Source organism: Podarcis cretensis (assembly GCF_951804945.1).
Source record: "Podarcis cretensis genome assembly, chromosome: 10".
Lineage (NCBI taxonomy): Eukaryota > Metazoa > Chordata > Lepidosauria > Squamata > Lacertidae > Podarcis > Podarcis cretensis.
This window is the reverse complement of record NC_137179.1, coordinates 65,446,911-65,473,303: the sequence shown is the minus strand read 5'-3', so window position 1 is coordinate 65,473,303 and position 26,393 is coordinate 65,446,911. Positions and strand designations below refer to the sequence as shown.

The 26,393-nt window shown below is 44.1% G+C and overlaps 1 protein-coding gene across 7 annotated transcripts in view; it reads left to right on the top strand.

Annotated features, from left to right (window-relative positions):
• Positions 1–23,144: 23,144 nt before the first annotated feature.
• The window catches only part of TAFA5 (TAFA chemokine like family member 5), a 339,258-nt gene continuing 336,009 nt past the window's right edge, over positions 23,145–26,393 (top strand). For all 7 annotated transcript variants that reach the window (XM_079994434.1, XM_079994429.1, XM_079994433.1 and 4 more), the window contains exon 1: positions 23,145–24,473. In XM_079994434.1, coding sequence (XP_079850560.1) covers positions 24,362–24,473 — 112 coding nt within the window. In that variant the 5' untranslated portion in view covers positions 23,145–24,361. The remainder of the gene's footprint in view (positions 24,474–26,393) is intronic.

Sequence of the window (26,393 nt, the reverse complement as noted above, 5' to 3'; positions counted from 1 at the left end):
ATAAAATAATTAATAAAAAGCATTTTAAAAAAATACTTAGCCAATTCCAGTTTTAGTCAAGGGAGTTGTCCCATAACCAACTACAGTACAAAGTTGGTGTTAATATATATCATCATGGTGCCTCGCAGGTTTTGCTGGACTATAACTCCAATCATCCCTAACTAAGCTGACTGTGGCTAATGTATATTGTAGTCCAGCAACATTTATAGATGGGGGGGAGCTATTTGTACTAGTTACAGAATTCTGCCCATAAATATGCATTGGAGAATTAAAGAACACAAATTGAAACCCAACAATTATATAGTTGATTGCTCCTTCTTTTAGACCAGATGAAGAGAAAAGCTCCTAAAAATAAAGAGTACAGAAAGTACAATTTTAAGAAAAACAAACCCTAATGATTTAATATAATGATCTCTCTGAGATAGTTGATTACAATCCACATGCTCTTGAAATCTCACGTGTGTTACCACTTCTGACACAAATTCAGCCTTTTAACTCTCACCCAAGTCTTTCAGTAGAGGATACTAATGGTTATAAATGACTTAAAAACATAATAAAGCTTGTAATAGGCTTGTAGATGATAGTCATTTTCCATACTGGTAATTCAGGTTTAAGCCAATATAACTGCTGCAAAAAAATCATCATCATCACTGAGCTTCCCCTGTGTGAAAAATAAACAATAACATGCATGAGCCTCATCCACCTCAAAACATATTTTACTGCTTATGCATAAAGAGGAGAGGGGAGATCTCATATCAAACTCATTCCGTTTTTGCTATGGTGTGATAAAACAGAATTAGTCAAAAATAAAAATCATGGGATAAGTTGCTGCTGCACAATATATGTTCACAACTGAGTCCCAGTTGCAAAAGGCCCAAGTGGGAAGAAACAGATACCAGTGTCTCAATTCCAACCGGGCTCATGTAATTGTCAGGAGCTCAGCCTACACTCGAGTAGGACCCTGGCAGAGACACATGCCTAACTGGCATGTTCCCTCCCTCCTGGTCGATTGTTCGGGAGCTTCATAGGCTTTCTTCAGCCCGAACATCACAGTGACCAATGCCAACCGACACCGGCACTCTTAGGGATCTGCAGAGTTTGCGCCTCATGCATGACAGACCTCAGCAACTCAGCATTTTGGCTAATCTACTTTATTTACATATAAATGCACACGGAGCACTGCAACATGGCTCCCTCTCTTTCTAGCATCAGACAGCAAAGAGAAAAAGAACAAAGGACAATAGTCCCACTTCACGGAACACAGTAACACAAACATCCTGTCTTTGTCACTTCCCACTCTGTGGAGTCAAAACATATTACCTTATGTGAAAGACAAAAAAGATCAGGAATTCTAACAGTAATATGTTATCTCCCCCACCAAAGAAAAATAACAATATAACTCATATTGTTTCTCAGCCCATTTTCTCAGCCCAGTTTATACCCCATTTTCTTTCCAGTGATATTGTTGGAGGAGGCTGAATCAGAAATTTGGTGGCTTAAGGAAGCCAGTCTCTTTATGATGGCCAATTGAAAGCTAAGATACTTTTTCTAATTGCTTGGACATTTTCTATAACGAAATGGAACTTACTCTGTATAAACATATCATTATGTCCACAGGGATGGGCACTGCAGAATCTTCTGTGGGGATTACAGTATTTTACTAAGGGGGGAGAATTTGTCATGATGCTTGAGTTGTTGTGAGGTGTTGCACTCCTCTCACACCGTCCTCCAGTTGGAAGGCGCCATGAGAAGGACGCAACAGCTCGCGTCGTCATGCGAGCCCAGTGCCACTTTGAGCTCTGCCCTGTTGATTTCTGTACACCCCTTGTATAGAGGAGACAGCAACCCACATCCAGTGGAGCTGTGGGCATGCGTTAGTGGGACTGTGTAGGTATGTGGCATCACAAAATGTCTTTATTGACAGCAAATCAAAACAACAAACATGGCTAGTGTGAACAGAGTCTCATGCATGCGTCTTCTCTGTCCAAGAGCAGAAAACAATGAGCAGAAAACAAAAGCACACAGAACGGAAGTCCCGCTTGCACTACTGCAATGCACTCTACGTGGGGCTACCTTTGAAGGTGACCTGGAAACTGCAACTAATCCAGAATGCAGCAGCTAGACTGCTGACTGGGAGTGGCCGCCGAGACCATATAACACTGGTCCTGAAAGACCTACATTGGCTCCCAGTATGTTTCCGAGCACAATTCAAAGTGTTGGTGCTGACCTTTAAAGCCCTAAATGGTCTCGGTCCAGTATACCTGAAGGAGCGTCTCCACCCCCATTGTTCTGCCCAGACACTGAGGTCCAGCGCCAAGGGCCTTCTGATGGTTCCCTCACTGAGAGAAGGGAAACAGGGAACCAGCCAGAGGGCCTTCTCGGTAGTGGCACCCGCCCTGTGGAACACCCTCCTATCAGATGTCAAAGAGATAAACAACTACCTGACATTTAGAAAACATCTGAAGGCAGCCCTGTTTAGGGAAGTTTTTAATGTGTGACATTTTAATGTATTTTTAATCTTTGTTGGAAGCTGCCCAGAGTGGCTGGGGAAACCCAGCCAGACGGACGGGGTACAAATAATACCGTAAATTGTTGTTGTTGTTGTTGTTGTTGTTGTTGTTGTTGTTGTTACTCTAGTCTAAGTTTCCGTTCCCACACTTCCAACAGCATAGAATGTAAATAAGGATCACATGATCCAGCAATGAGAGAATGAATTACTGACAGTTGTGTCCTTGCGTGTCTATTCCCGCCCCTTCCCACTGAATGGAATAAATAAAGACACAGGACACAGAATTTAGGTTAATGGGCGAAAAATGGCCACAACTTTATTGATTACAGGTAAGAGCAGTATTGGCTTTTAGGCATTGGTCCTATCAGACTAACGTGTATAACCGGGAAGGGTTAAGCACCAACAGGGGGAGCCCCCGACATGCACATCCCGGGCGCTCCCCGAGGGGTTACCGCTCGGGAGCGTGCTTTAGGCCCTAGCCTCCGTAGGTTTCGGACGAGGCGACGCCCCCCGGAGTCCTTTAATGAACTACCCTTCAGCATTTTGGGGGAGGTGATGGCGTTCCTCCCCCCATCTCATTTGCATAACAATACCCCTGCCAATGCCTAACCGCCACACAAGCTGATTGGCTGGCGCGATGAATAATGCATACTGATGATCCCGGGATTCCCCTGTTCTCGCGGGGTTGCAGTCAGCCCCGCGAGAGTGTGAATGGGTCGTGAGACCGCAAAACCCCCTCCTCCTGATGTCGGAAGTGGCATTCTCACCTGCCCCCCAGCTCAGCGGCGTAGCGTGGGTTGTCAGCACCCGGGGCAAGGCAAGTAATTTGCGCCCCTAACCCCTAACCTGCCGCTGCTGCCAGCTTCTTCTTGCTGCTGCCTGGGCTGGTCGGGTGTGGTTCTCTCCCGCACTCAGCGCTGTGCTGGGCGGCCGCTGCACTGTCCCTCCCCCAGATAGTCCCTCCCTCGCTCTCTCTCCGCTCCGCAATGCAACGCACGCCTGGCACCCTTCCCCTCCACAGTGGGCGGCGACCCGGCAGCTCGGATCGGATTCGCACAGCCAGCACTGCAGTGAGAGAGAGTGAGTGAGCCAGGTAGGGGCAGAGAGCTGCGAGTGCGAGCGCGCCCCCCCAAAAAAATGTTGCGCCCGGTGCGGCTGGCCCCCCCTGCACCCCCCACGCTACGCCACTGCCCCAGCTGGAGGATGCCCTGAGATGGACACAAAAGGCATGTGCCCTGCCAGCCCCAGACAGTTTATGCCAGTCTTGCAAAGCAACACTGGGCTCGCAGGATGTTGTGAGTGTTCTCCTCAAAGCAGGGCAGTATTGGCCAGCCGGACTCCCCACTGTGTGGTTGCGCAGGTAGTGCTGCACAACTGTGCTTTGTTCCAGTGGGCAGAGGTTGCTCTGGCAGCATGCGCCCCAGCCCCCATGGTGCACCATGCGCGCCCACCCCAAACAACAGCAGGGCACGCTCCACCAATGATTCTGATTCTAGCTGACTGCCGAATATCAATACTTTACCTGTGCTAAAGGGTCCTGGCGTGGAAAGGGCAAAGGTCAACTGGACACAGGTCGCTTTGGAGCAGGAGGAACATTCAGATAGATATGTCACGAAACCTCTTATGTTTATTAACTTGGTGTTAGGATTATTTTCCCGTGTTGCAGTCATGGGATTGTTTATATCACATGACGGTGTATGTTTTCATTTCACATTGTGGGAAGTGACAGAGACAGGATGTTTATATTACAGTGGTACCTCGGGTTAAGTATTTAATTCGTTCCGGAGGTCCATTCTTAGCCTGAAATTGTTCTTAACCTGAAGCACCACTTTAGCTAATGGGGCCTCCTGCTGCTGCCGCACTGCTGGAGCCCGATTTCTGTTCTCATCCTGAAGCAAAGTTCTTAATCTGCAGCACTATTTCTGGGTTAGCGGAGTGTATAACCTGAAGCGTATGTAACCCGAGGTACCACTGTACTGTGTTTCTGTGGTATAGGACATTTGTCCTTTGTTCTTTCTCTTTTTGCTGTGTGATGCTGAAGAGGAAGGAGCAGAGTTATGATGCTCCGAGTGTGTATATGTAAATAAATGTACTTTAGTCAAAAATCTGCGCTACTGAGTCTGAACACCGACTGTCTATACTCTGCTGATCCTGAAGTGTGCTGATGCCTCTTGATATCAGTCGCTGTGATGTTCAGGCTGGAAAAAGATTTTGAATCTCCCGAACGAATGACCAGGAGGGAGAGAACATACCAGTCGGGCATGTGTCTCTGTCAGACCCCTACTCTTGTATAGGACCTCCTGACACTTGGAACAGTTTTTCAGAAAAAAGTGATGCCCTGTTGCAACTGCTTTAAAAGTTGCTTCATTTGTTTTGGCAAGCAACATTAAAAGCCGAAAGGTACCTTTTCAAACAGGATGGCAACATCTTGCTTGAATAACCTTGTTGATTGCCCACATGTTCAATACACAATGCACTAATGAAGCCCACCCCAATCTCTCTTCATCTTTGGAGTTTTCAGCTTTTCTCCCTTGTTTGGAATAAATGTTGCTTAACATTCTGTGCACAGCACCGTTTGCATACTTCTCAGTCTTCCACCACAGCATATGCTACCAGTAGCACCAACACTCATTACAGTGTACAACAAGAGCTGCTTATTATGTTCCCCATCCTGTCCCCAGTCCTCAAATAACTATTTTCTGGAAAGATTTTGGCTTTCTTAAAAGGTAAAGGACCCCTGACAGTTAAGTCCAGTTGCAAACAACTCTGGGGTTGCGTGCCCATCTCGCTTTATAGGCCGAGGGAGCTGGCATTTGTCCGCAGACCGTTTTTCCAGGTCATGTGGCCAGTATGACTAAGCTGCTTCTGGCGAAACCAGAGCAGTGCACGTAAACGCCATTTACCTTCCCACTGGAGCAGTACCTATTGATCTACTTGCACTTTGACGTGCTTTCGAGCTGCTAAGGTTGGCAGGACCTGGGACAGAGCAACAGGAACTCACCCCATCACGGGGATTCGAACCACCAACCTTCCGATCGGCAAGCCATATGCTCAGTGGTTTAGACCACAGCGCCACTTTCTTACTAGAGTCTAAACATAGGCAAATAAACTATTACATGGGCATGGCTAAAAGCAACAGGCCAAACATGCATCAATATAAATCAATGGTTCACAAACTTTCTTTTTCTCTGGCCACCCTTTCAAGAACAAAAATTTGCTCATGCCAATTTTTTTACTGATATGAAATATGTTGGAAAACCAGAAAAACAACTCCTAGCAGTGCTTGATTTATAATATAGAACTCAACTACCTTATAATAGGACTGTGGGACATCCAGAATGTATAAAACAATGCAGCTACATAAGAACATGAATCAAAATACCCTTATAAATATTTTATTTTTATTTTGCATACCATTATAAATATGAGCCTTTTGCATAGGTACCTTACGTATTATATAAACTCAATGAGAGGTGTGTTTTTGCCAGGTAATATCATTTATGTTAGGTCTAATTTGAGACAGAGAAACTCTCATCTCATCAACACAAACAAGCCTTTATCTTTTCTGACCTTTCTTATTTGTCAGAGTTGAAAAATCCCTGCTGTTCACAACAATATGCCACGGCGGACTGTAGCATAATGGCCTTGAAGACATGTGGATAGTTTCTGGTTGTATATCCATTTTTGTTTTTTGCTACTATACTGCACTACACTGAAATGTTTAAATGTTTCTTTGATTGTCCTTGAATCTTCTTGCAAAACCTGCCATCCCTTTGAGAACTGCTGATATAAATGAACTAGTGTAAATAAGTTATTTGCAGACCTAGCATGTTAAGTCTTTAAGGTTGCAATGCTACGCATCCCTGAGAGAAAGACCCATTCAACATTGTGGAACTTAATACTGAATAAACATGCATACGATTACAGTGGAGATGTGCTCTCCCAAACCAACTTCTTTATCCCACGTATCCCTGTTCCAGCCCTTATGAGACAGGCAGTCATTCTCCTTATTCTGTACACAACAGTTAATCACATTTAAAGAAATGATCTATCCAGCAGCACTTCATGGTATAAATGTCAAACTACCTTTCTGGCAGAAACTGGTCCTTTAAGAATATCAGAGCCAATGCACAAAGACACTCCAAAACTTGATAGAAAGGGGATTTATTGATCACGACGTAGCCATCCCATGTTGGGAAGATGTTGGGTGCTCTTTTTTCATTTCATTGTTCTAAAAAGAGAGAAGGAATTCATAACAGTAAGTGCCTTATTGGCCCAAATATAAGCCGCACCTGAATATAACACAAGACGTAACTGGCTGTACATTTGAAAAAATAATATATACTATTCACTGTATTGAGATTACAATATTGTATTTATTTGTATTACCTAGAGTTTGTACTACTGATGAAGCCCAGGACGGCGAAACAAGGCTAATATTCCAGAAATCCTTGTCTTAGACTCTGTGAAAGGATTCTGTGGAACTGTAACAACCTTTCGTGTGGATTGTTGAACAGGCAGGTGGAATACACACTTTCACATATATGGACCTTATGCATAAACTGATTAGAGAATGAAGTAATCCACTGGGTCTTCTACTTTTTTTGTTGAACTTTATGAGCTACTTCTGTTGAAATCTACAATTCAATACAATGAATTTGTTGTTGTTGTCGTTTAGTCGTGCCCGACTCTTCGTGACCCCATGGACCAGAGCACGCCAGGCACTCCTGTATTCCACTGCCTCCTGCAGTTCGGTCAAACTCATCCTGTTAGCTTCAAATGTACAGCTGCTTATGTCTTGTGTGTTTATTGAATATGTTTCACATAACCAGAGGTTTGTTGTTGTTTTTTCCACCTGAAAATAAGCCACACCTTAAAAATTGGAGGGAAAACTCCCCTCAAATATAAGCCGCTCCATTCCTCGCTGGTCCTGGCTGCATACTTGCTGCACTGCATTGCCAGCAGCCTTTTGCTTTCCTTGCTCTTGTAACACTTCAGGTTACATACGCTTCAGGTTACAGACTCCGCTAACCCAGAAATAGTGCTTCAGGTTAAGAACTTTGCTTCAGGATGAGAACAGAAATCGTGCTATGGCAGCACGGCGGCAGCAGGAGGCCTCATTAGCTAAAGTGGTGCTTCAGGTTAAGAACTGTTTCAGGTTAAGAACGGACCTCTGGAATGAATTAAGTACTTAACCCGAGGTACCACTGTATAAGCCGCACTTTAACATTTCATGTTTGGAATTTGGGGAATAAGTGAGGCTTATATTCAGTCCAATATAGTACGTTGGTCCATGGGGGGGGAGAAATCTAGACAGGGACAGTTAAACAATAACTTTACATTGATACCTCAGGTTCCAGACGCTTCAGGTTACTGACTCTGCTAACCCAGAAATAGTACCTCATGTTAAGAACTTTGCTTCAGGATGAGAACAGAAATTGTGCGGCGGCAGCGGGAGGCCCCATTAGCTAAAGTAGTACCTCAGGTTAAGAACAGTTTCAGGTTAAGAACGGACCTCCAGAATGAATTAAGTTCTTAACCAAAGGTACCACTGTACTACAACCAATTTTAAATCAAAAACTGTGAAGTAACTTTCAGGTTACACAGCTTGCTTTCTCAGCTTTGATGTGAACCAAAAAGAGTGTTTTCCTTGGCAGATAGAATGGTGGAAGTCCAGATAGTGATCTTTTTTAAAAAAAAAGAAAAAGAAAAGTTGCAAACCTGAAAGAGTATCTGCCTAAGTTACTTCCAAACTAACAGTGAAATCCTAACCATGTCTACTCTGGAGGAGGCCCGGAGTGCTGTCTCATGGTGTACAAGAGGCAGGGACGGCAAGGGAGTTGAAGCTGTGTGCCATGTTTGTCTTCCTGCCTGAGAATGTGCAAAATTAAACTTTCAGGAAGTGCAAGCTGGTTGCCTTGCTGGAAGAGATTGGTCTGTGAGCTCCAGTTGCGTGTTCAGACCATTAAACCTCCCCCTTAAATAAATTCAGACAAGACTCAAATTTTGGTTTGGTTTTTGTCAGAATTTAGGCCACAATTTCATTGATTACAGCAAGTGAGTGGTTGCATAGGCTCTGGTTCGACCCGCTCCCTGCACCCTTGCAGATAGCGCTGACCCAGGGTTCCAGCATAGGTCAGCCTAGGGTGAACATCTGGATAAGTGGAAAGCTGGGAACAGGCTATCTCCACCACCCAAATGCTCCTCTGGACTCAGGTATTCACACAACCTCCTCACAGGGGTTGACCAAACCATCAAGTCCCTGGATTCCTTTAATGGAATACCCTTCACATAGGGATGGTGAGAGTGTTCTCCCATCCCTATCACCTGAACCAGAGCCTATCTGCAACCTTACAAGTTGTGATGATTTGCTACGCGGCAGGCGAAACCCAAATGGCACCAGCCAATCAGCCAAGTGGGGAAAATTCCTGCCGTGCCCCTGTCCCAACGACAGACGACGCACGACGGCATAGCAAGGTCAAGCACACAGCCCTAAAAGTAGGCAGAGGTGGGCAGGTGTTCCAATGCATGAGCTGAAAGAGGAAGCTCAGGGTCATGTGCATAGGTATATATAGGTCCCTTGATCCATTTAGTCTGCATCCCATTGGTCTGATTAAACCCAGCATCAAGGGACCTACCAACTGGGTGTTGTGGCTATTCAATCGAACCCACCCAGAACACAGGATTTGGTTGCCAGGTCTCACCGCAACACGTGCCCTCTTTAAGGAAGGACCAGGTTTTCCATCAGCCCCAGCCAGCATTGCCAATGGTCAGAGACGAAGCTGTTTGCTGTCCAATGACATTCAGAGTGATACAGATGCCCTATCCTTGGATTAAATAAACACAAAAAACCCCCTGACTTCACAAGTCTAGGTGAAACAAGATAAAGAGGAAAACGGACCACATACTGTACATGTTGTTTTATCTTCATAAGGGAGGGTTCTGATATTTTTCAGCTAAGTGCTCATTTGTTTGAGAAGAAAACAATTAAAATATGCATGCTTCTTGTTCAAAAATATGAACAGCACATATATTTTTTTCTACTTGCAGGCAGGCACAAAAACAATCGTTTGAACCTTAAAACTGTTGACTGGAGTGCAGCTCTTTTGCAAGTACTAGAGCTACCCCATAGTGATTGATCTGATAAATGTCACCCAAGAGCCTTTTCATCCCATAGTATTACTAAGTACATTCCTTGGGAGTGTAAAAGCAATAAATCTGTTTGACCCCAAAGAAAAGAACCATCTGATTTTTATAAGTAACCATCTTCTGCTGACTGCATCTGTGACCTTTTCGACTTGTAGGTGTAGCAAAGAAAAGTTAAAAGGCATCTCTTCTCATCTCTGCCTTCAAGAAAAATAATAAGCTGTGGCCCACAGTCAGCTTTGAGTTTTTAGGCTTTCGAGAGTATGATTTCAAGCACATTGTTTCAAAGCCCTTATCACCTCCACCAAAATACTTTTGGCAAAGAGATTCTAAGTCATTACTAACAGCACAGTCCTAAACAAGTCTGTGCAGAAGTAGTCCCATTGAGTTCCAGGCAAGAGGCTATATAGGACAGCAGCCTAAAAGATTCACTCATCACTTGTAAAATTGATTTGTGTTCCCTAAAATGGCGACACCAAATGATGCCCAACTCAGAACCATTCTGGAGCAGTTATGTATAAATCAACCTCCCATCGAAAGATATTAGAAATTAGGTGAATATTTATTTGATAAGTTGTAAACCACTAGTTCATTTTTTTAAAAAAATTAAACCGGTGAACAAAATATAGAAAACCACAAAACAAATACATAAAAACAGCAGAAGAATGTACAAAAAAAAATTCTTTCATTGTTGAAAGTGTATAAACACCTTCGACTTTTATGTCCATTGACTTTAAGGATATAGGTTCATTGTAATACCCATAGAATCACAATACATAGAACTGGGAATGACAAAAATCTTAGTCCATAGAAGTGACTGTTTATGGGCTTAAATACTAAATAATGCATAGTAATAGCAGGTCAGGGAAGACTAGTAAGTGTTTTTACTTACAATTCCTTCATAATGTCCAAACAAGGAGTGTCCTATCTTTCCTGTGGAAGGATGTGTAAGCTCAAGCTGCAAGCAGTGGTTTTCATCACTTTATTGTGGAGAAAATGCAGTGCCCCACTCTTTGGACATGCCCATTATGATCTGAGAACCTTTGTTTATGCGGTGTTTTTTTTTTTTTTTTTTGGAGTCTTTATAATAGCCATCTTGCAACTGGGACTTGGATTTGTGGTTTTCACTATGGTGGCCAGACATAAGATTGCCCATGCTTAGGAAAGAGCAGTAGCTCTTCTCCCCACTTGGAAAGATTTCACCCGGTCCACTCAACCTCATTCATGCTCATGGGAACATAGGAAGCTGCCTTGCACGGCATCATAACATCAATCCATCCTGCTCAGTATCATCTATGCCAGGGGTCATGAAATATACTCAGAGTCACAAAGTGATTTCATGCTCTTTATTCAGCTCATAGTGGTGAGGAGGAATGAATGAATGTCCCCTCAAAGTATCTGCTTTATATACATTATTTACACAATGGGCTGCACATGATTGGCTAATTCTGGAATTCTACTGTAAGCCAATCAGGTTGTGGATTCACTTATAACTGGAGCATGATTGGGTGGTTCCTGCCAACCAATCATACTGCTGCATTGTTCTAAGACCAATCAGACTGCTGCATTCTGAATCCTATTGTTCTAGGACCAATCAGACTGCTGCAATTTGGATCCTATTGTTCTAGGACCAATCAGACTGCTGCAGTTTGGATCCTATTCAACTCAGTACATAACAGGTCAGCAAACTTTTTCAGCAGGGGTCCGGTCCACTGTCCCTCAGACCTTGTGGGGAGCTGGACTATATTTTGAAAAAAATAATGAACAAATTCCCATGCCTCACAAATAACCCAGAGATGCATTTTAAATAAAAAGACACATTCTACTCATGTAAAAACACACTGATTCCCGGACCATTCGTGGGCCGGATTTAGGAAGCGATTGGGCCATATCCGGCCCCTGGGCCTTAGTTTGCCTACCTATGATCCATGCTGACTTGCAGCGGCTGTCCAGGCAGAGGTGGACTTAGGGGAGCACAACCAGTTTGGGACCACTGGGCGCAGAACGTTGGGGGTGCCACATCTATAATTTGGAATGCTCCGCGACAGGTGGAGAGGTACTGAATTTTGGCATCACACAGGGCACCACTGAAATTTGGGACCCCAAGATGCACCACTGGTCCAGAGTTTCAGACAGGAGTCTCTCCCAGCCCTACCATTGGCTAATTAAACAATCTAAGACTCCCTGGAAAAGACCCTGATGCTGGGAAAGATTGAGGGCACAAGGAGAAGGGAACGACAGAGGACAAGATGGTTGGACAGTGTTCCTGAAGCTACAAGTATGAGTTTGACCAAACTGCAGAAGGTAGTGGAAGACAGGAGTGCTCTGGTCCATGGAGTCATGAACAGTCAGACACAACTAAATAACAAAATGGCGTTTTAAACTGTGTTTGTAGAAGTGGGTATTGTTTGTTACTATGGTGTGTCTTTTTGTGTTTTTGTACAGTGGTACCTCGGGTTACAAACGCTTCAGGTTACAAACTCCGCTAACCCGGAAGTAGTACCTCGGGTTGAGAACTTTGCCCTAGGGTGAGAACAGAAATTATGCAACGGTGGCATGGCAGCAGCGGGAGGCCCCATTAGCAAAAGCGCACTTGAGGTTAAGAACAGTTTCGGGTTAAGAACAGACTTCCGCAACGAATTAAGTTCATATCCTGAGGTACCACCATATCATCCTGTAATCCTGGATGAAGGGCAGTATAGAAATTATTATTAATAATAATAATAATAATAATAATAATAATAATAATAAACAATAATAATACCTAGATTGAACCTGGGACCTCCTGCATGCAAAACAGATGCTCTATCACTCAGTCATGGCCCTTCTCCACTCACCTACAATTGATGCAATGGCCAGGTAGGAATTCAAAGGATACTTAACTTACGCATAATGGATCTGTAGTTTCCATATCCAATACCCATGTATTGAAGCAAACATAGCACAAGTGCAGTGACGCCAGCAAGTTAATGTTAATCCTTTTCATTTTCCAGTAGGAAGTATACTCATGGTCTCCTGTACAATGCTGCAGGGACCAAACAATAACACAACTTGATTTAATTTGACAACTTTGGTGATTTAGCCTTCAAACTGCCTTGTTTTGTTTTGATGGTGTTTGTTTTTGCTAATAAAAAGAAGAACATATATAACACTGGGCTAGTGAGCTCATTCCTATAAGAGGACTTTACATAATAATAATAATAATAATAATAATAATAATAAAAATAATAATTTGAAATAGACTATGTCCTGCTTCGCTTTTTGCTTTTTGCCAAATGAAGACCTAATGAGCTGAATCCATAAATGATAGTTTGACTTTCACCCCAATGGGACACGTTTGTCAGACTTTAAATCCAATTTATTTCAGTGGGGCTAACTTGTTCCTGATTCACCCCAGTATGTTTTATTCTTATTAAGTTGGGCACTGGGTTTATGGTTTATAGTACAGTGGTACCTAGGGACATGGGTGGTGCTGTGGGTTAAACTACAGAGCCTAGGACTTGCTGATCCGAAGGTTGGCGGTTCGAATCCCCATGACGGGGTGAGCTCCCATTGCTCGGTTCCTGCTCCTGCCAACCCAGCAGTTTGAAAGCACGTCAAAGTGCAAGTAGATAAATAGGTACAGCTGTGGTGGGAAGGTAAATGGCGTTTCCATGTGCTGCTTTGGATTGCCAGAAGCGGCTTAGTCATGCTGGTCACATGACCCAGAAGCTGTACACCGGCTCCCTCGACCAATTATGGTAAGCAAGATGAGCGCCGCAACCCCAGAGTCAGTCACGACTGGACCTAATGGTCAGGGGTCCCTTTACCTTTACCTTTTTACCTTGGGTTACATACGCTTCAGGTTACACACTCCGCTAACCCAGAAATAGTGCTTCAGGTTAAGAACTTTGCTTCAGCATAAGAACAGAAACCGGGCTCCGGCGGCGTGGTGGCGTGGCGGCGTAGCTAAAGTGGTGCTTCAGGTTAAGAACAGTTTCAGGTTAAGAATGGACCTCCAGAACGAATTATGTACTTAACCCAAGGTACCACTGTACATTTTACCTACATTTTTTTCACACAGTCCTTGATTTCCCCCCACATTTCTTCATTTCATAATAAAGAAATCTTACTTTGCTTCAGATTTACCAGTTCCGCATAGTTCTAACATTTTGTAATCTATTTGCTGACGAGAAATAGATGCAAACAGTATCCTAACTTATTTCACTGCGATGTTTCAGAACAAGAAGGAGAATAAGAAGAATTGAGCCACAATATTTGTTAAAATTGCATTGTCTGTACAAACACACTTCAGAGGGAAAGAAATCTTTACTTTTAAAAAAGTTTAAGAAAAAGAATGAATTCTTTCAGGTAATGACTATTTTCAGTTGTCACAAATTCTTGTTGAAATTTTGGAATAATTAAGAATGAGGCAAGTGCTGTTTGGATAGGCAGAAGAATAATGTGAGACTCGGCTGAAGGAGAGTTCAGAGAAATTAATAATAATTCCATGTGGATTCTGAATCTCTTTGAATCTGCTCAAATTATAGTACTGTGAGTATTGATGTTAATATTCTTTTGTTCAACGATATCTACCCTGGATATAACTATTCTGGAAAATTAGCAGTGTATTTGTAAGGGAGTGATTCATCAGAGACACAGATCCATGAGTAACCTTATTATATGGAAACTTATACTAAATTAGTCACAAATGCCACATACCTAAGAGAGGCAACACCTAATTTAGAGGATAGAAAACACCCATAAACTTGAAATATGAACTTGAGGTAGCTGGAACATCTTTGTTTGATGTCTCCAATGTTCAGCATATTAGAAATCCATTTCATAAAACTCATAGGCGTTGGAGCTCTTAAATCAGCACTATCCACTAATAACCATGAATAATGATGATGATTTTATCATTTATACCCCACCCATCTGGCTGGGTTTCCCCAGCAACAAGTTATCCAACAAGTTAGTTAGTTAGTTATCCAACGAGTAATCCAACAAGTTAGTTAGTTAGTCCAATGATTTCCATTTGCTCAACAGAACTTCCCATTCCTGTCCTCTCTTCTCATGCCCTCTCCAAATCCCCTTTGGGGGATTGAGAGAATCCGCAGAACAGATTCAGGGGGCATAGGAGTGCATGGGGAAAACATAAGGAGAGAAAGTTCTGTTGTGCAGCTGAAAGATCTTGCACTCATGGAGCTACCGTACTTGGCTGGATATCACCCAACAAAGCTGGCAATAGGCTCCTTAGCAAAGCAACCTCTTGTCAGAATGGATAAAATGAACATAAGTCTTTCTCCCCATTTCTTCCAAAAACCTGCTGCTGCCCAGGTGGTTGCCCTGTGGTTGCAGGTTATTGTCTGTGTTTTTAATGGATCTTTTAATAGTATTTTAATTCTGTTAGTGTTTAATTATATTTTAATGATAGTCTTTTTAGTTTGTTCTATTTTATGTGTGTAAGCTGGTGGAAAGGCGAGATATAAAATAGCAATAACAATAATAGAAAGGGCAGTCTGACCCCAGTACAGTGGAACCTTGAGTTGCAGACGTAATCCATCCCATAGGCACGTCTGCAACTCGAAGCGTTCGCATCCAGAAGCGCCGCGTCTGTGCACGTGCATAGCGTGATTTAGCACTTCTGTGCATGTGCCAGCAGCAGAACCGGAAGTAACCGTCCCGGTACTTCCGGGTTGCTGCAGGACACAACGTGAGGGCATAACCGGAAGCAGACGCAACGTGAGGTATGACTGCAATGCAAAACTGTGATCTGTACTCAGAAACACAAGCACAGGGCAATACAGTGGTACCTCGGGTTACAGACACTTCAGGTTACAGATGCTTCAGGTTACAGACTCTGCTAACCCAGAAATAGTTCCTTGGGTTAAGAACTTTGCTTCAGGATAAGAACAGAAATCGTGTGCCGGCGGCTGCAGGAGGCCCCATTAGCTAAAGTGGTACCTCAGGTTAAGAACAGTTTCAGGTTAAGAACGGACCTCCAGAATGAATTAAGTTCTTAACCCCCCCGTACAGTAGTACCTCGGTTTTTGAGCATCTCGGAAGCCGAACATTTCGGTTTTTGAATGCCGAAAACCCAGAAGTAAATGCTTCCTTTTTCGAACGCACATTGGCAGTTGAATGGCTTCTGCTGCGTGTTTTTCCATTTTCCCTGTTGAAATTGAAATTTTCCCTTTGCACTTTGGTTTTCAAATATTTCAGAAGCCAAACGATCTTCTGGAATGGATTATGTTTGAAAACCAAGGTACCACTGTAGGTGCTTTGTTGGTGTTTATATATTCGGTAAATCAATCTCACAGTTCTCTTAATCAGGCCGCTGGCAGTGAAGGCTTAGACCTGCCCAAATTTATTCCTAGGTCTCTCTCTATTCCAACACAGAAATTCTCTTCATTTTAGGTTAGGGATCGGGGATTAGATTGATTCAGTTCACATTTAAACCTGAATCTGTTGAATTCACAATTTCCAAAAGAATACAGTGGTACCTCGGGTTACATATGCTTCAGGTTACATACGCTTCAGGTTACAGACTCCGCTAACCCAGAAATAGTGCTTCAGGTTAAGAACTTTGCTTCAGGATGAGAACAGAAATCGTGCTCCAGCGGCGCGGTAGCAGCAGGAGGCCCCATTAGCTAAAGTGGTACCTCAGGTTAAGAACAGTTTCAGGTTAAGTACGGACCTCCAGAATGAATTAAGTACTTAACCCGAGGTACCACTGTATAAGGAATGAAAGTAGCCATCATTTGAAATTTGCACTTATTAAAATTTAGCAATGAAGTTCTCCTACCAATGTGTATATATATGTGTGTGTGTGTGTGTGTGTGTGTGTGTGTGTGTGTGTGAAAAGTGTGCATAAAAGTAAGTGTACTAGTCAAAACAAGATAAATAAATGCATTAAAGTAGGAGAAATTTCTTGAAAAATGTGCACATTAGTGAAATAACAAAATGACATAACCTTCCATCCCAATTTTAGGTGTACATTTTGCTATCCTTCCTAGTTCCTAATCACTCACTGAAATAAAGGCATTTTTGTGTGTTTGTCGTTCTTTCAATCACATTTGCAATAGTATTGGCTTAAATTAATATATTATTTACTTTAGGGTCAAGCTAGATATATTCTAGCCTTAGCATGCATGATTTAAAAAATGAACAAATAACTAGCATGTGGGGAGGAGCTAGTTTAGGAGTATGGTGTAGGGTGTCACTGTGAATTTTTCTCCCATTGCAAATAGCAAATGTGGGAGGCCTAAGTTTGACGAGGGAACTTGGCAAAGAGAAAAGGTAGAATACCCTTCCCCCATGCCATGGTTCCAATCTAACTGGGTCCCACTAGGGTACATATTTTGAAAAAAACCAGGAATACCAGGGTTAAAAAATGTGGGTAACACCATGTGTCATTTGGATATTAATATAATGATCTACCAGTGAAAATTCGTAGCTGCTTAACTACTTAATTCTGTTTGTGTGTCAGGTCAAATTCATGCTATCATCCAGACTGAAGCAGTGACTCACTTCAGAATGAACAGGCAATTTGCTAAACTCTAGGCATCTTTTTCAGAATAGAATGTCAGGTACAAAAGAAACAAACCCTTAATTTTCAAAAGCAAGTAAGGTTGCTATGTGATGTACTCACCCATCACTTCACCTACAAAATTGAAGTGCTCGTTGCACAAAGAAAATTTTAAAAAATTAAGTTATTTAAATCTTAAACAGTTTCTCAAAATAAACACATCCACAGCTTTCTCAGTAACACGAGGTGAGCAAGGATAGCCAAGTTTATAAACATAGTTTTTTGCACTGGAAGAATTTGTTTGAGACCATGCAATAGCCATGTACTCTTATGTTGTATCACAGAGATAATGACTGCAATCCAGCAAGGAGTGGTTTAGGCAGTGCTTTTTTCTAAAAAAGGTTAGGGGTACTCTCATTTTCCTACTCATATTTAAATAATGCCCCTCAATGAGGCCAAAATTAGATTCACAAAATGTTTAAGGTTATGCGTCCCCCCGCGTCCCCTCAGGAAAAAAAAAGCACTGGGTTTAGGTGTATAAAGAGTCTTCTAACACTGGCCGATTTCCAGAGGTTGCCGTGAGGTAAAAAAGGCCTCAGCATCAGAAACACAATTTACACATGCTATTTTATATGTATAGCTTCAAATTTAGAAATAATTACTATTGTTTGAAAAAGAATTGCATTTCATAATATTGGGAAGACTATATACCTAGTGTACTTGCTCTGTCTTCTGTCCTGTGCTAACAGCTGATGGGCTATTTCAAGACCTCTGCTCTGCCTTTTCATTATCCTTTATCTTTAAACCAGACTGTCTCTCACATGTATTGCTTTTGGAAGAAGAAGAGGAGTTTGGATTTGATATCCTGCTTTATCACTACCCGAAGGAGTCTCAAAGCGGCTAATATTCTCCTTTCCCTTCCTCCCCCACAACAAACACTCTGTGAGGTGAGTGGGGCTGAGAGACTTTAGAGAAGTATGACAAGCCCAAGGTCACCCAGCAACTCCATGTGGAGGAGCGGAGACGCGAACCCGGTTCCCCAGATTACGAGTCTCTCGCTCTTAACCACTACACCACACTGGCTCATTGGACAGAGGTAGTGGGCATGTATTGGACAGAGGTAGCGGGTATGTTCAAGGTGCAGGAAGCCCCTGGGTCTCCAGGAACACAATTATTCCCTTGAGGTCAAGGGGGCAGAACTGGAAAAGCTGAGAGAAGCAGAAACATTGTTGGGTGAGGCCTTCAGGGACAAAGCTGTTGGGAGTGCTAGTTGATGCAGCTTCCCACAAAGCAATTAAGAAGTTGGCTGAAGGCCAAGAAGACTGAGCAGAGGGAGTTATTCTGCCTAGAGATATGGGACCTTGGATACAACTCTGCTATTGGTCGAGGTCACCACATAGGCATGATGATTCATGACCTTCCTTGGCTGGCTGGTTAGTTGGTTGGTCAGTGTGCTGTTCTGAGAGTCATTTTGAATTTGTTCAGAGAGAGAGTTAAGATCCGTGTCTGTATCCTGTATATATAGTAACTTGTAGAGTCTGCTGTAAATAATAAACACCTCTAAGTAACCAAGTTACTGGGAGCAACGTCTTGTTCCTGCTTCATCCTACCTGCCTGCAACTGATTGCTTCTGGAAGTCTGTGTATGCTCTGCTATATTCAACTGGGTCTGGCTAAAATCCTGCAACAGGTTAAAGCTGCAAAACATCAATAAAAACTGTGTCCCACTCCCACAATAATAGCTGTGGGGTGCCAGCCATAACCACCCAGGCACCATGGCTAAGAGGACAACTGCACCCACCTGGCAGTAACTTGTATTTTGGGCTGGCAGCAGGCTCAGAGATGGCTCTGTCTGATGGACGGGACCCTCATCAACTTACAAATGGTGCCTGCCCTGATGCCATGTCTACTCAATGGAAATTGCATCTAAGTACCGGTATATATGCATACTTTCAGGCTGAAGTCCAATGCACAGTTGTTTTTATTAAGTTGGTAGCGGTTAACATCAAGGCAATATGCATGGGATGAAACGGTGATAGTGCAATTCTTATCACATTTAGCTTGGGACTCCAGGAGAAACTTGCATTGAATTCAATGAGAATTAAAGGTAAAGGTAAAGGACCCCTGGCAGTTACTGTAAGTAACTCTGGGGTTGCAGCGCTCATCTCGCTTTACAGGCCAAGGGAGCCGGCGCTTGTCCACAGACAGTTTTTCCGGGTCATGTGGCCAGCATAACTACCGTAAGCCACTTCTGGAGAAACCAGAGCAGCACATGGAAATGCCGTTTACCTTCCTGCTGGAGCGGTACCTATTTATCTACTTGCATTTTTGGCATGCTTTCGAACTGCTAGGTTGGCGGGAGCTGGGACACAGCAATGGGAGCTCACCCCGTTGTGGGGATTCAAACTGCCGACCTTCTGATCGGCAAGCCCAAGAGGCTCAGTGGTTTAGACCACAGTGCCACCGGCGTCCCATAATTGAGAATTATTTCCTACTAATATGCTTCATGAATATAATGCACACTTATTAGGTCCAATCAAAATCAATAGTACTCAGTTCCCAAAATGTTTATGATCTGGCTAGCCCAGAGATGTTACCAGTCCAGAAATGGAAAGAAGACACATGCCCTACCAGAGAAGAATGGCAGATTAAGTTGATAGACTATGCCGAAATGACAAAAAAAGACCAAAAGAATCAGAAATCAGGAAGACCAAAACTTTAAAAAGGAATGGGGAAAATATATTATTTACCTTAAAAACCATTGTAAACAATTAAAATTATTAGTAGGATTGGAATAACACTTGTAGCTTAATGTTGACTTTTAGTTATAATGGAGATTTAATAGATTTGGATTAATACAGCCTCGGTCCAGTATATCTGAAGGAGCGTCTTCACCCCCATCGTTCTACCCGGACACTGAGGTCCAGCACTGAGGGCCTTCTGGCGGTTCCCTCACTGCGAGAAGCCAAGTTACAGAGAAGCCAAGTTACAGGGAACCAGGTAGAGGGCCTTCTCAGTAGTGGCGCCCTCCCTGTGGAATGCCCTTCCACCAGATGTCAAAGAGAACAACAACTACCAGACTTTTAGAAGACATCTGAAGGCAGCCCTGTTTAGGGAAGCTTTTAATGTTTGATGTATTACAGTATTTTAATATTTTTTTGGAAGCTGCCCAGAGTGGCTGGGGAAGCCCAGCCAGATGGTTGGGGTATAAATAATAAATTATTATTATTATTATTATTATTATTATTAATAGACAAGATGCAGGGGGAAAAGATTAATATAAGGACCCACAAAGAGGAGGAGGGAGACTCTTCAGAATTCCCTTTCTATGTTGGTTGTTTGATAATTGTTTGTAAATTTCAAAATCTGAAAAAACTAAATATTTTATATATATATATATAAAGTTTATGATCTGGCAGGCCTTTCCGACAGGACTGAGCCTCATCCCCACTCTATTTAAAAATGTATTACCAATTGCTGTTCTTAAATTTAAGCCTGCATTGTGCATGCTTTCTTCAATGTATTATCTACAGAGTTGATAACAATGTGCTCCAAGTAAATGTACATAGGACTGAAGGCTTGAGCATGCTTCTGGCCCAATGATCATAATATGAATAATAATAATAATTTTATTATTTATACCCCGCCCATCTGGCTGGGTTTCCACAGCCACTCGGGGCGGCTATTAAATCTCTATATTAATTTCCCATGAACCAGTGGTGTTAACCCATCTTTCTGTTTTCTATTAAACAAAGAATCCTTTCCTGAAGGTTGAAGTTGTATCCAATTGTATCCACACATACAATTAAAATCCTGGTTTTCTCCTGTTTCCCCTATCCTCTGGCAGGAGCTGTGAAGGAGTGGAGGGTGGGTGCTCACTCCCCAGGAGGACTCTGCTGTACCACTCACCCGTGTAGTGCCTTGTCCTCTAAGCTCTGCTACTGTCTAGGAGGGGAAGTGTGCAAGCAACTGAAGGCTTATCCTATCTCCTCCTTTTGCTCACCATGCCACCACAGTGGGGAGGAACTGGCCTGTGGTGCTGTCTTGGAAGAGAGTGAAGACGGTCACCAGTGTGGTGTAGTGGTTAAGAGCGGTAGTCTTGTAATCTGGGGAACCGGGTTCGCTTCTCCGCTCCTCCACATGCAGCTGCTGGGTGACCTTGGGCTAGTCACACTTCTTTGAAATTTCTCAGCCCCACTCACCTCACAGAGTGTTTGTTGTGGGGGAGGAAGGGAAAGGAGAATGTTAGCCGCTTTGAGACTTCTTCAGGTAGTGATAAAGCAGGATATCAAATCCAAACTCTTCTTCTTCTTTTCTACCCACTTGCCCTCTCTGCTCTTTCTGCATCCTGTGGCACAAAGAGTTGGCCACCTCATCATCTCAGTGGTCCACTTGAGTTTGCCCTCTGGGCATTACAACAGGTAACAGTCCAAGTGTGAGCCAAATTCTTCCTGCCACATCCCCAAGTGTGGCAAGTGAGACAGCATGAGGAGCCCACATTTGTTCCCTCCCTTACTTACTCCCATATGGACAAATCCTGCAACCATCATGGCTTCCTGGGCACAGGACCAATCCAGCCTGCAGGTTGTGCCCAGAGAAGACAAGCCAGAGAAAGGAAGGAAGGAAGGAGGGAACCTTCTCTTGCTTGCACGTTCCAAAGTGTACGTCCAAGTGTACCTATTTTCTAGGGACAGTCCTGGATTTACAGAAGCCGGTTTCCAGTTTAATCCCAGAATGCCCCTCTCTTCCTTAGGATGCCCCTATTTTCATTGGAGAAATGTTGGATGGTATGGTAGGACTTCCCTGTTTTCATAGGAGGGTATGGCGTTATGCAACCCCAAGCCATAGCTGTCAACTTACAGATTTGAAAGTAAGGGACCAGCAGCCTCTAAAATAAGGGATCAGCAGCCAAAATAAGGGATCAACAATTACTTTGATAAAATACATATTTTGTTGCGTGCAAATGGCTTTAGATACCTATTAGGTCCATAAATTACCATATAGCATATATTCAACACAAAAAACAGCAACAATTTGTTGTTGACAAAGGACAGCTGAACATAGAAAGGGCCCCATTACCTTCAGTAGCTTATTTAAGGGACATCATCAATAAGGGACAGCAGCGGGACATGGCGCTGGAATAAGGGACTGTCCCGCCAAATAAGGGATGCTTGACACCTATGCCCCAAGCAAAGGAGATAAGTAACTATACAACCTTCATAAGACAATTGAAATCAGCCTTGTATAAGGAAGGGGTTTTGTTGTTTCCAAATCTTTAATGTTCTATTATGTTTTTATACAGTATAGGAAGCCTCCTAGAGTGGATGGGGCAACCTACTCAATGGGCGAGGTATAAATCACATTATCATGGAACAGGACGTCCCGATTTCCAGCAGAGAAATGTTGGGAGAGTATGTAAGCAGCAGGCGAGGTGGGGCCGCTGGTTTAAGGGTCTTCATTTGGGGACCCCTTCCCCTTTTAACCAGCCCCTCTTTTCCAGTGCTAGGAGGAAAAACTGCTATGCTGGGCGGATCCCCGCTCTGTTTCAGTAACAGCAGCCCCTTTTTCTGCAGCGGGTAGAAAGTGGCAGCGTTGGAGCAGACTTTTTTTAAAAGCCAACAACAAACAGGTTCTTTAAAACGTGCGCTCCGGCACCGAATGCGTCGCGACGCGCGCTTTTGCAAAGGCGCGTTCAACTTTGCGCGCAGTTCGGCCTCTAGGGAGGAGGGGGCCGCTTCCCCGTCCGCGCGCACACGCGCGCGTGCGGTGTGATTCTTTTGAGGCGCCCACCCCCGCCAAAAAAGCCGCAGCCGGGAGAGGAGGAGAAGGAGGGGACGCAGCGCGCCAGACGAAGCCGACGACAAGCAGCCGCGTGCAGCCCGAATTTGGAGAGCGCGCGCGCGCGGCGCTTGGCGTCTCTCCCACTCGCGCTCCAGCCGTCGCCAAAGACAAGAAAAGAGAGGGAGAGAGGGAGAGAAGAGGGCGGGAACGGGACGCAGGCTTCGCCCTCGGAGCCCCCTCCTCACCATATATATATAAAAGCAAAACAGTGGCGGAGGAGGAAGAGGCGCCGCCGGGCAAGCGCTCGGACGGAGCTGCCAGCTACGAGCCACCCCACCAACGGGCAAAAGGAGGCGGATAGCTGTAGGAGGACGGGAATTATCCCACTGCGGATTGAAGACGGAGCGAAGAAGGGCAAGGCGCCCGGGAGAAGGCGGCGGCCAGGGGGCTCCGTCGCGCGCGCCCTGACTTGACCCGAAAGGCTGAGGGAGGGAGGAAGGATACACGGCGTCTGTTGCAGAGGGCGAGCCAGCACCTGTGGGCGCGGCCGCCTCACCTGCTCCTCCAGCTGCGGCCACCACAGCCGCCACCGGGGTCCGCGACGAGGCTGACGGCTCTACAAGTGCCGAAGGGAGGCGGCGAGGGAACGCGGAGGGGCCCGCTGCCGCCCCTCGGATAATACCGCCCGGAGGGGTTTCCAGCAGCTCCGCCGGCATCTTCTCCCGCCAGGTTCGCAGGAAGGATGCGCCCGCTGCTTCTCCTCGCCTCGTGGAGTTACGACGTCTCTTCCCCGGTCTTGGCGTAGGGAGACGCCGCTGGCTGGCTGGTTTGCGCGCGCGCGCGCGTGTGAATGTGTGCGAGGCGGTCGTTTGCGTGTCGGCGTGGGTCCCGTTCCCCCGTCGCAGGACTGGCGAAGACGTGCCTCTGGCTGACGGGGAGGCTGGACCGCGAGGCATCCCCCGCGCAGAGGGGAGTCGCCTCGCCGATCTGTTCTGCTCGAGCCTCTCTGGATTCTCCGTAAAGGGGCGAATCATAAAAAAATAACGAGAAGATGCTGATTTTGGACACCGAAGCGAAATAACTTTGCCCTTCCCGCGAAACCAGTGCTCGCCCCTTCGAAAGAGAAGGAGGAAAGTTGCAGTGTTTCCACCCCCGCTTCCTCGCTTCCCAATGAATCGGAGAAAGAGGTAAAAAAATGTGCCATGGCTTCGTTGAGCTGAAGATGCTCCTAGCTGCTTGTGGATGCTGAACCCGAGATCGGCCTGGAAGATGTCTCTCTTTGGGATTACACGTGGCGAAAGGCGGTCACTCGGAGGGAGAGCTGGCTGGTGGTGAGACTCACCTGACCCGCCCTGCCCTCCTTGTTTTGTATTTGTTTTGGGCTTTTTTCCTGCACTGGGGGACGCAGTGGCTTCAATGGCTCCATCTCCCAGTAGAAGCAGCAGGAAAGATGCCAATGCTTTGCCAAGCGCGTCCTCAACTTTCTGGGCAATTATGATCTTGGTTGGCCTCCTCATCGCCTACTGCAGTAAGTAACAGCCGCAGCCAGATGGCAAATCCACTTCCTTTTTGGCTTGGGCGGTTGGTGGGTTTCTTCTTCTTCTTCTTCTTTGGGAGGTGGGGATAACATTATGCTTGAGAGGCCAAGTTCTCAAAACACACACAATGTGTTCATATTAAACTATGGTGCCAAGCAGTCCATCCCACAGAGAGAAAGCTCTGCGAGATTCTCTTCGAAACACTTTAATGCTAGTAATAAGAAATGTGGAGAGCCTGTGTTTCCTATTGGAGGATGTGAACACACCAGTGGAATTCTTGCCTAGATGGTACTTTGTTTACTCCTGTAATTGCAAGCCTGTTTTCCTTTCACCTGTCTTCGTCCAGCCCCCCACCTGTGCTTCATTGTAGATCTATACCTGTGCTGAGTTTCACTTGCACTTGTGACAGATGCCCTGGTACCACTAGCATCATTTATGGCTCGACACATAGCAACGGAATTATCTGGCTGTAAAACTGCAATAGGACAAAACTAGAATGTCCTTAGCATCATTCTGGAAAGACTGTTACCAGTGTTCTAACAATTTTTAAAAACATATACATATATGCTAGTTTCAGACTTCTTAAAACTAGGAGCTGAGTATCTGTAAGTGAAGGGTTGTGCATTGTTGATAGATAAGATGTGCTTCATTTATAGAGGCCAATCTCAGGCTGCAGTCATACACTGTAAAGCTTACAGTTCTGACCAGTGACAGTTTTTGTACAAATATGAACATATTTGGTATGCCTGAAGGGGGGAAGCTGTATTTGATCTGAGTTGAAATTGGTTTGAAGTGCAGTTTCCTTGGTGTCTCAGAAAATGATGCAGTTGAGCACTTGTGTCATTCTAAGGCTTTAATCCTATACACTTACCTGAAAGTAAGTAAGTAAGTACTGTGGAACTTAATAGGACTTATTTTTGACAAGGCGGGAATAGGATTGCTCTGTTGGTCTTCCTTATATTCTCCCCCCCTTAATATTAGCTTTTACAGTATTTTTAATCCATGGTGGTTGCAAAACTCACTTGGTACAGTATGTTACTGAGATCCTTTCATGGAATAATTCTTAGGTTGAAGTACAACAGTCATGCTGCAGCCTATGCTTAGGTTATCGGGAATAGAAATAGTGTTGACTTTCAGAAGTGTGTCTATTGTATCCCATACACTTTTTATTTTGTGCACACTCTCTCCCTGAACCTTTTGTGGGATACGTCATCCAGTGCTGTAAGGAAACTGAAGTGAGCTGTGATGCTTCGTCTCTTTGTGATGAATTCCATTACAGTTGGAATCTTCTGTCATTGGCTCTATAAAACAGACTCGTCCTAATTTCCAAACATTCTAGTAGCACTTGACATTTCATCATTTAAAACCATAATGTTCATTCAGTATGCTGATTCCCCCCTAGGCTTTCAAGTTCTTTTTTTATATATATTTCCATTTGTAAGCATTCAACGACATGATTCCCTGTGTGTTTTCCTGGATTTTCATTGGGACTTACTTCATACTTAGAGTTTATGGGATTGTAGCTCAAGTGTCCTTTGGGACCAATAAATATATTGGAAACTGCAAGGAGTACTCTGCAACACTTTAAATTACACTGTTTAAATATTGTGCTAAACATACGTTAGAGAAGCATGGTAAGAAGGGGGGGGGGATGCAGTATATAGGCATGATATTTCTAAATACTATTGACCAGGATGTTTTCCTGCGCCAACAGAAGGAAAAACTTCAATAACTGTGAGAGAGATATTTCCTAGAGATTTGATCTAGATATTATGAGTTTTCTTCCCTTAAAATGTGTAACAATAACATGTCTTTTTTTCATGTCTTCATGTTTTCATGTCTTTTCTCAGCACATAGATATAAACTACAGATGCAATCTCATTAGTTTTTGTAAAAGAACAATTCCTGAA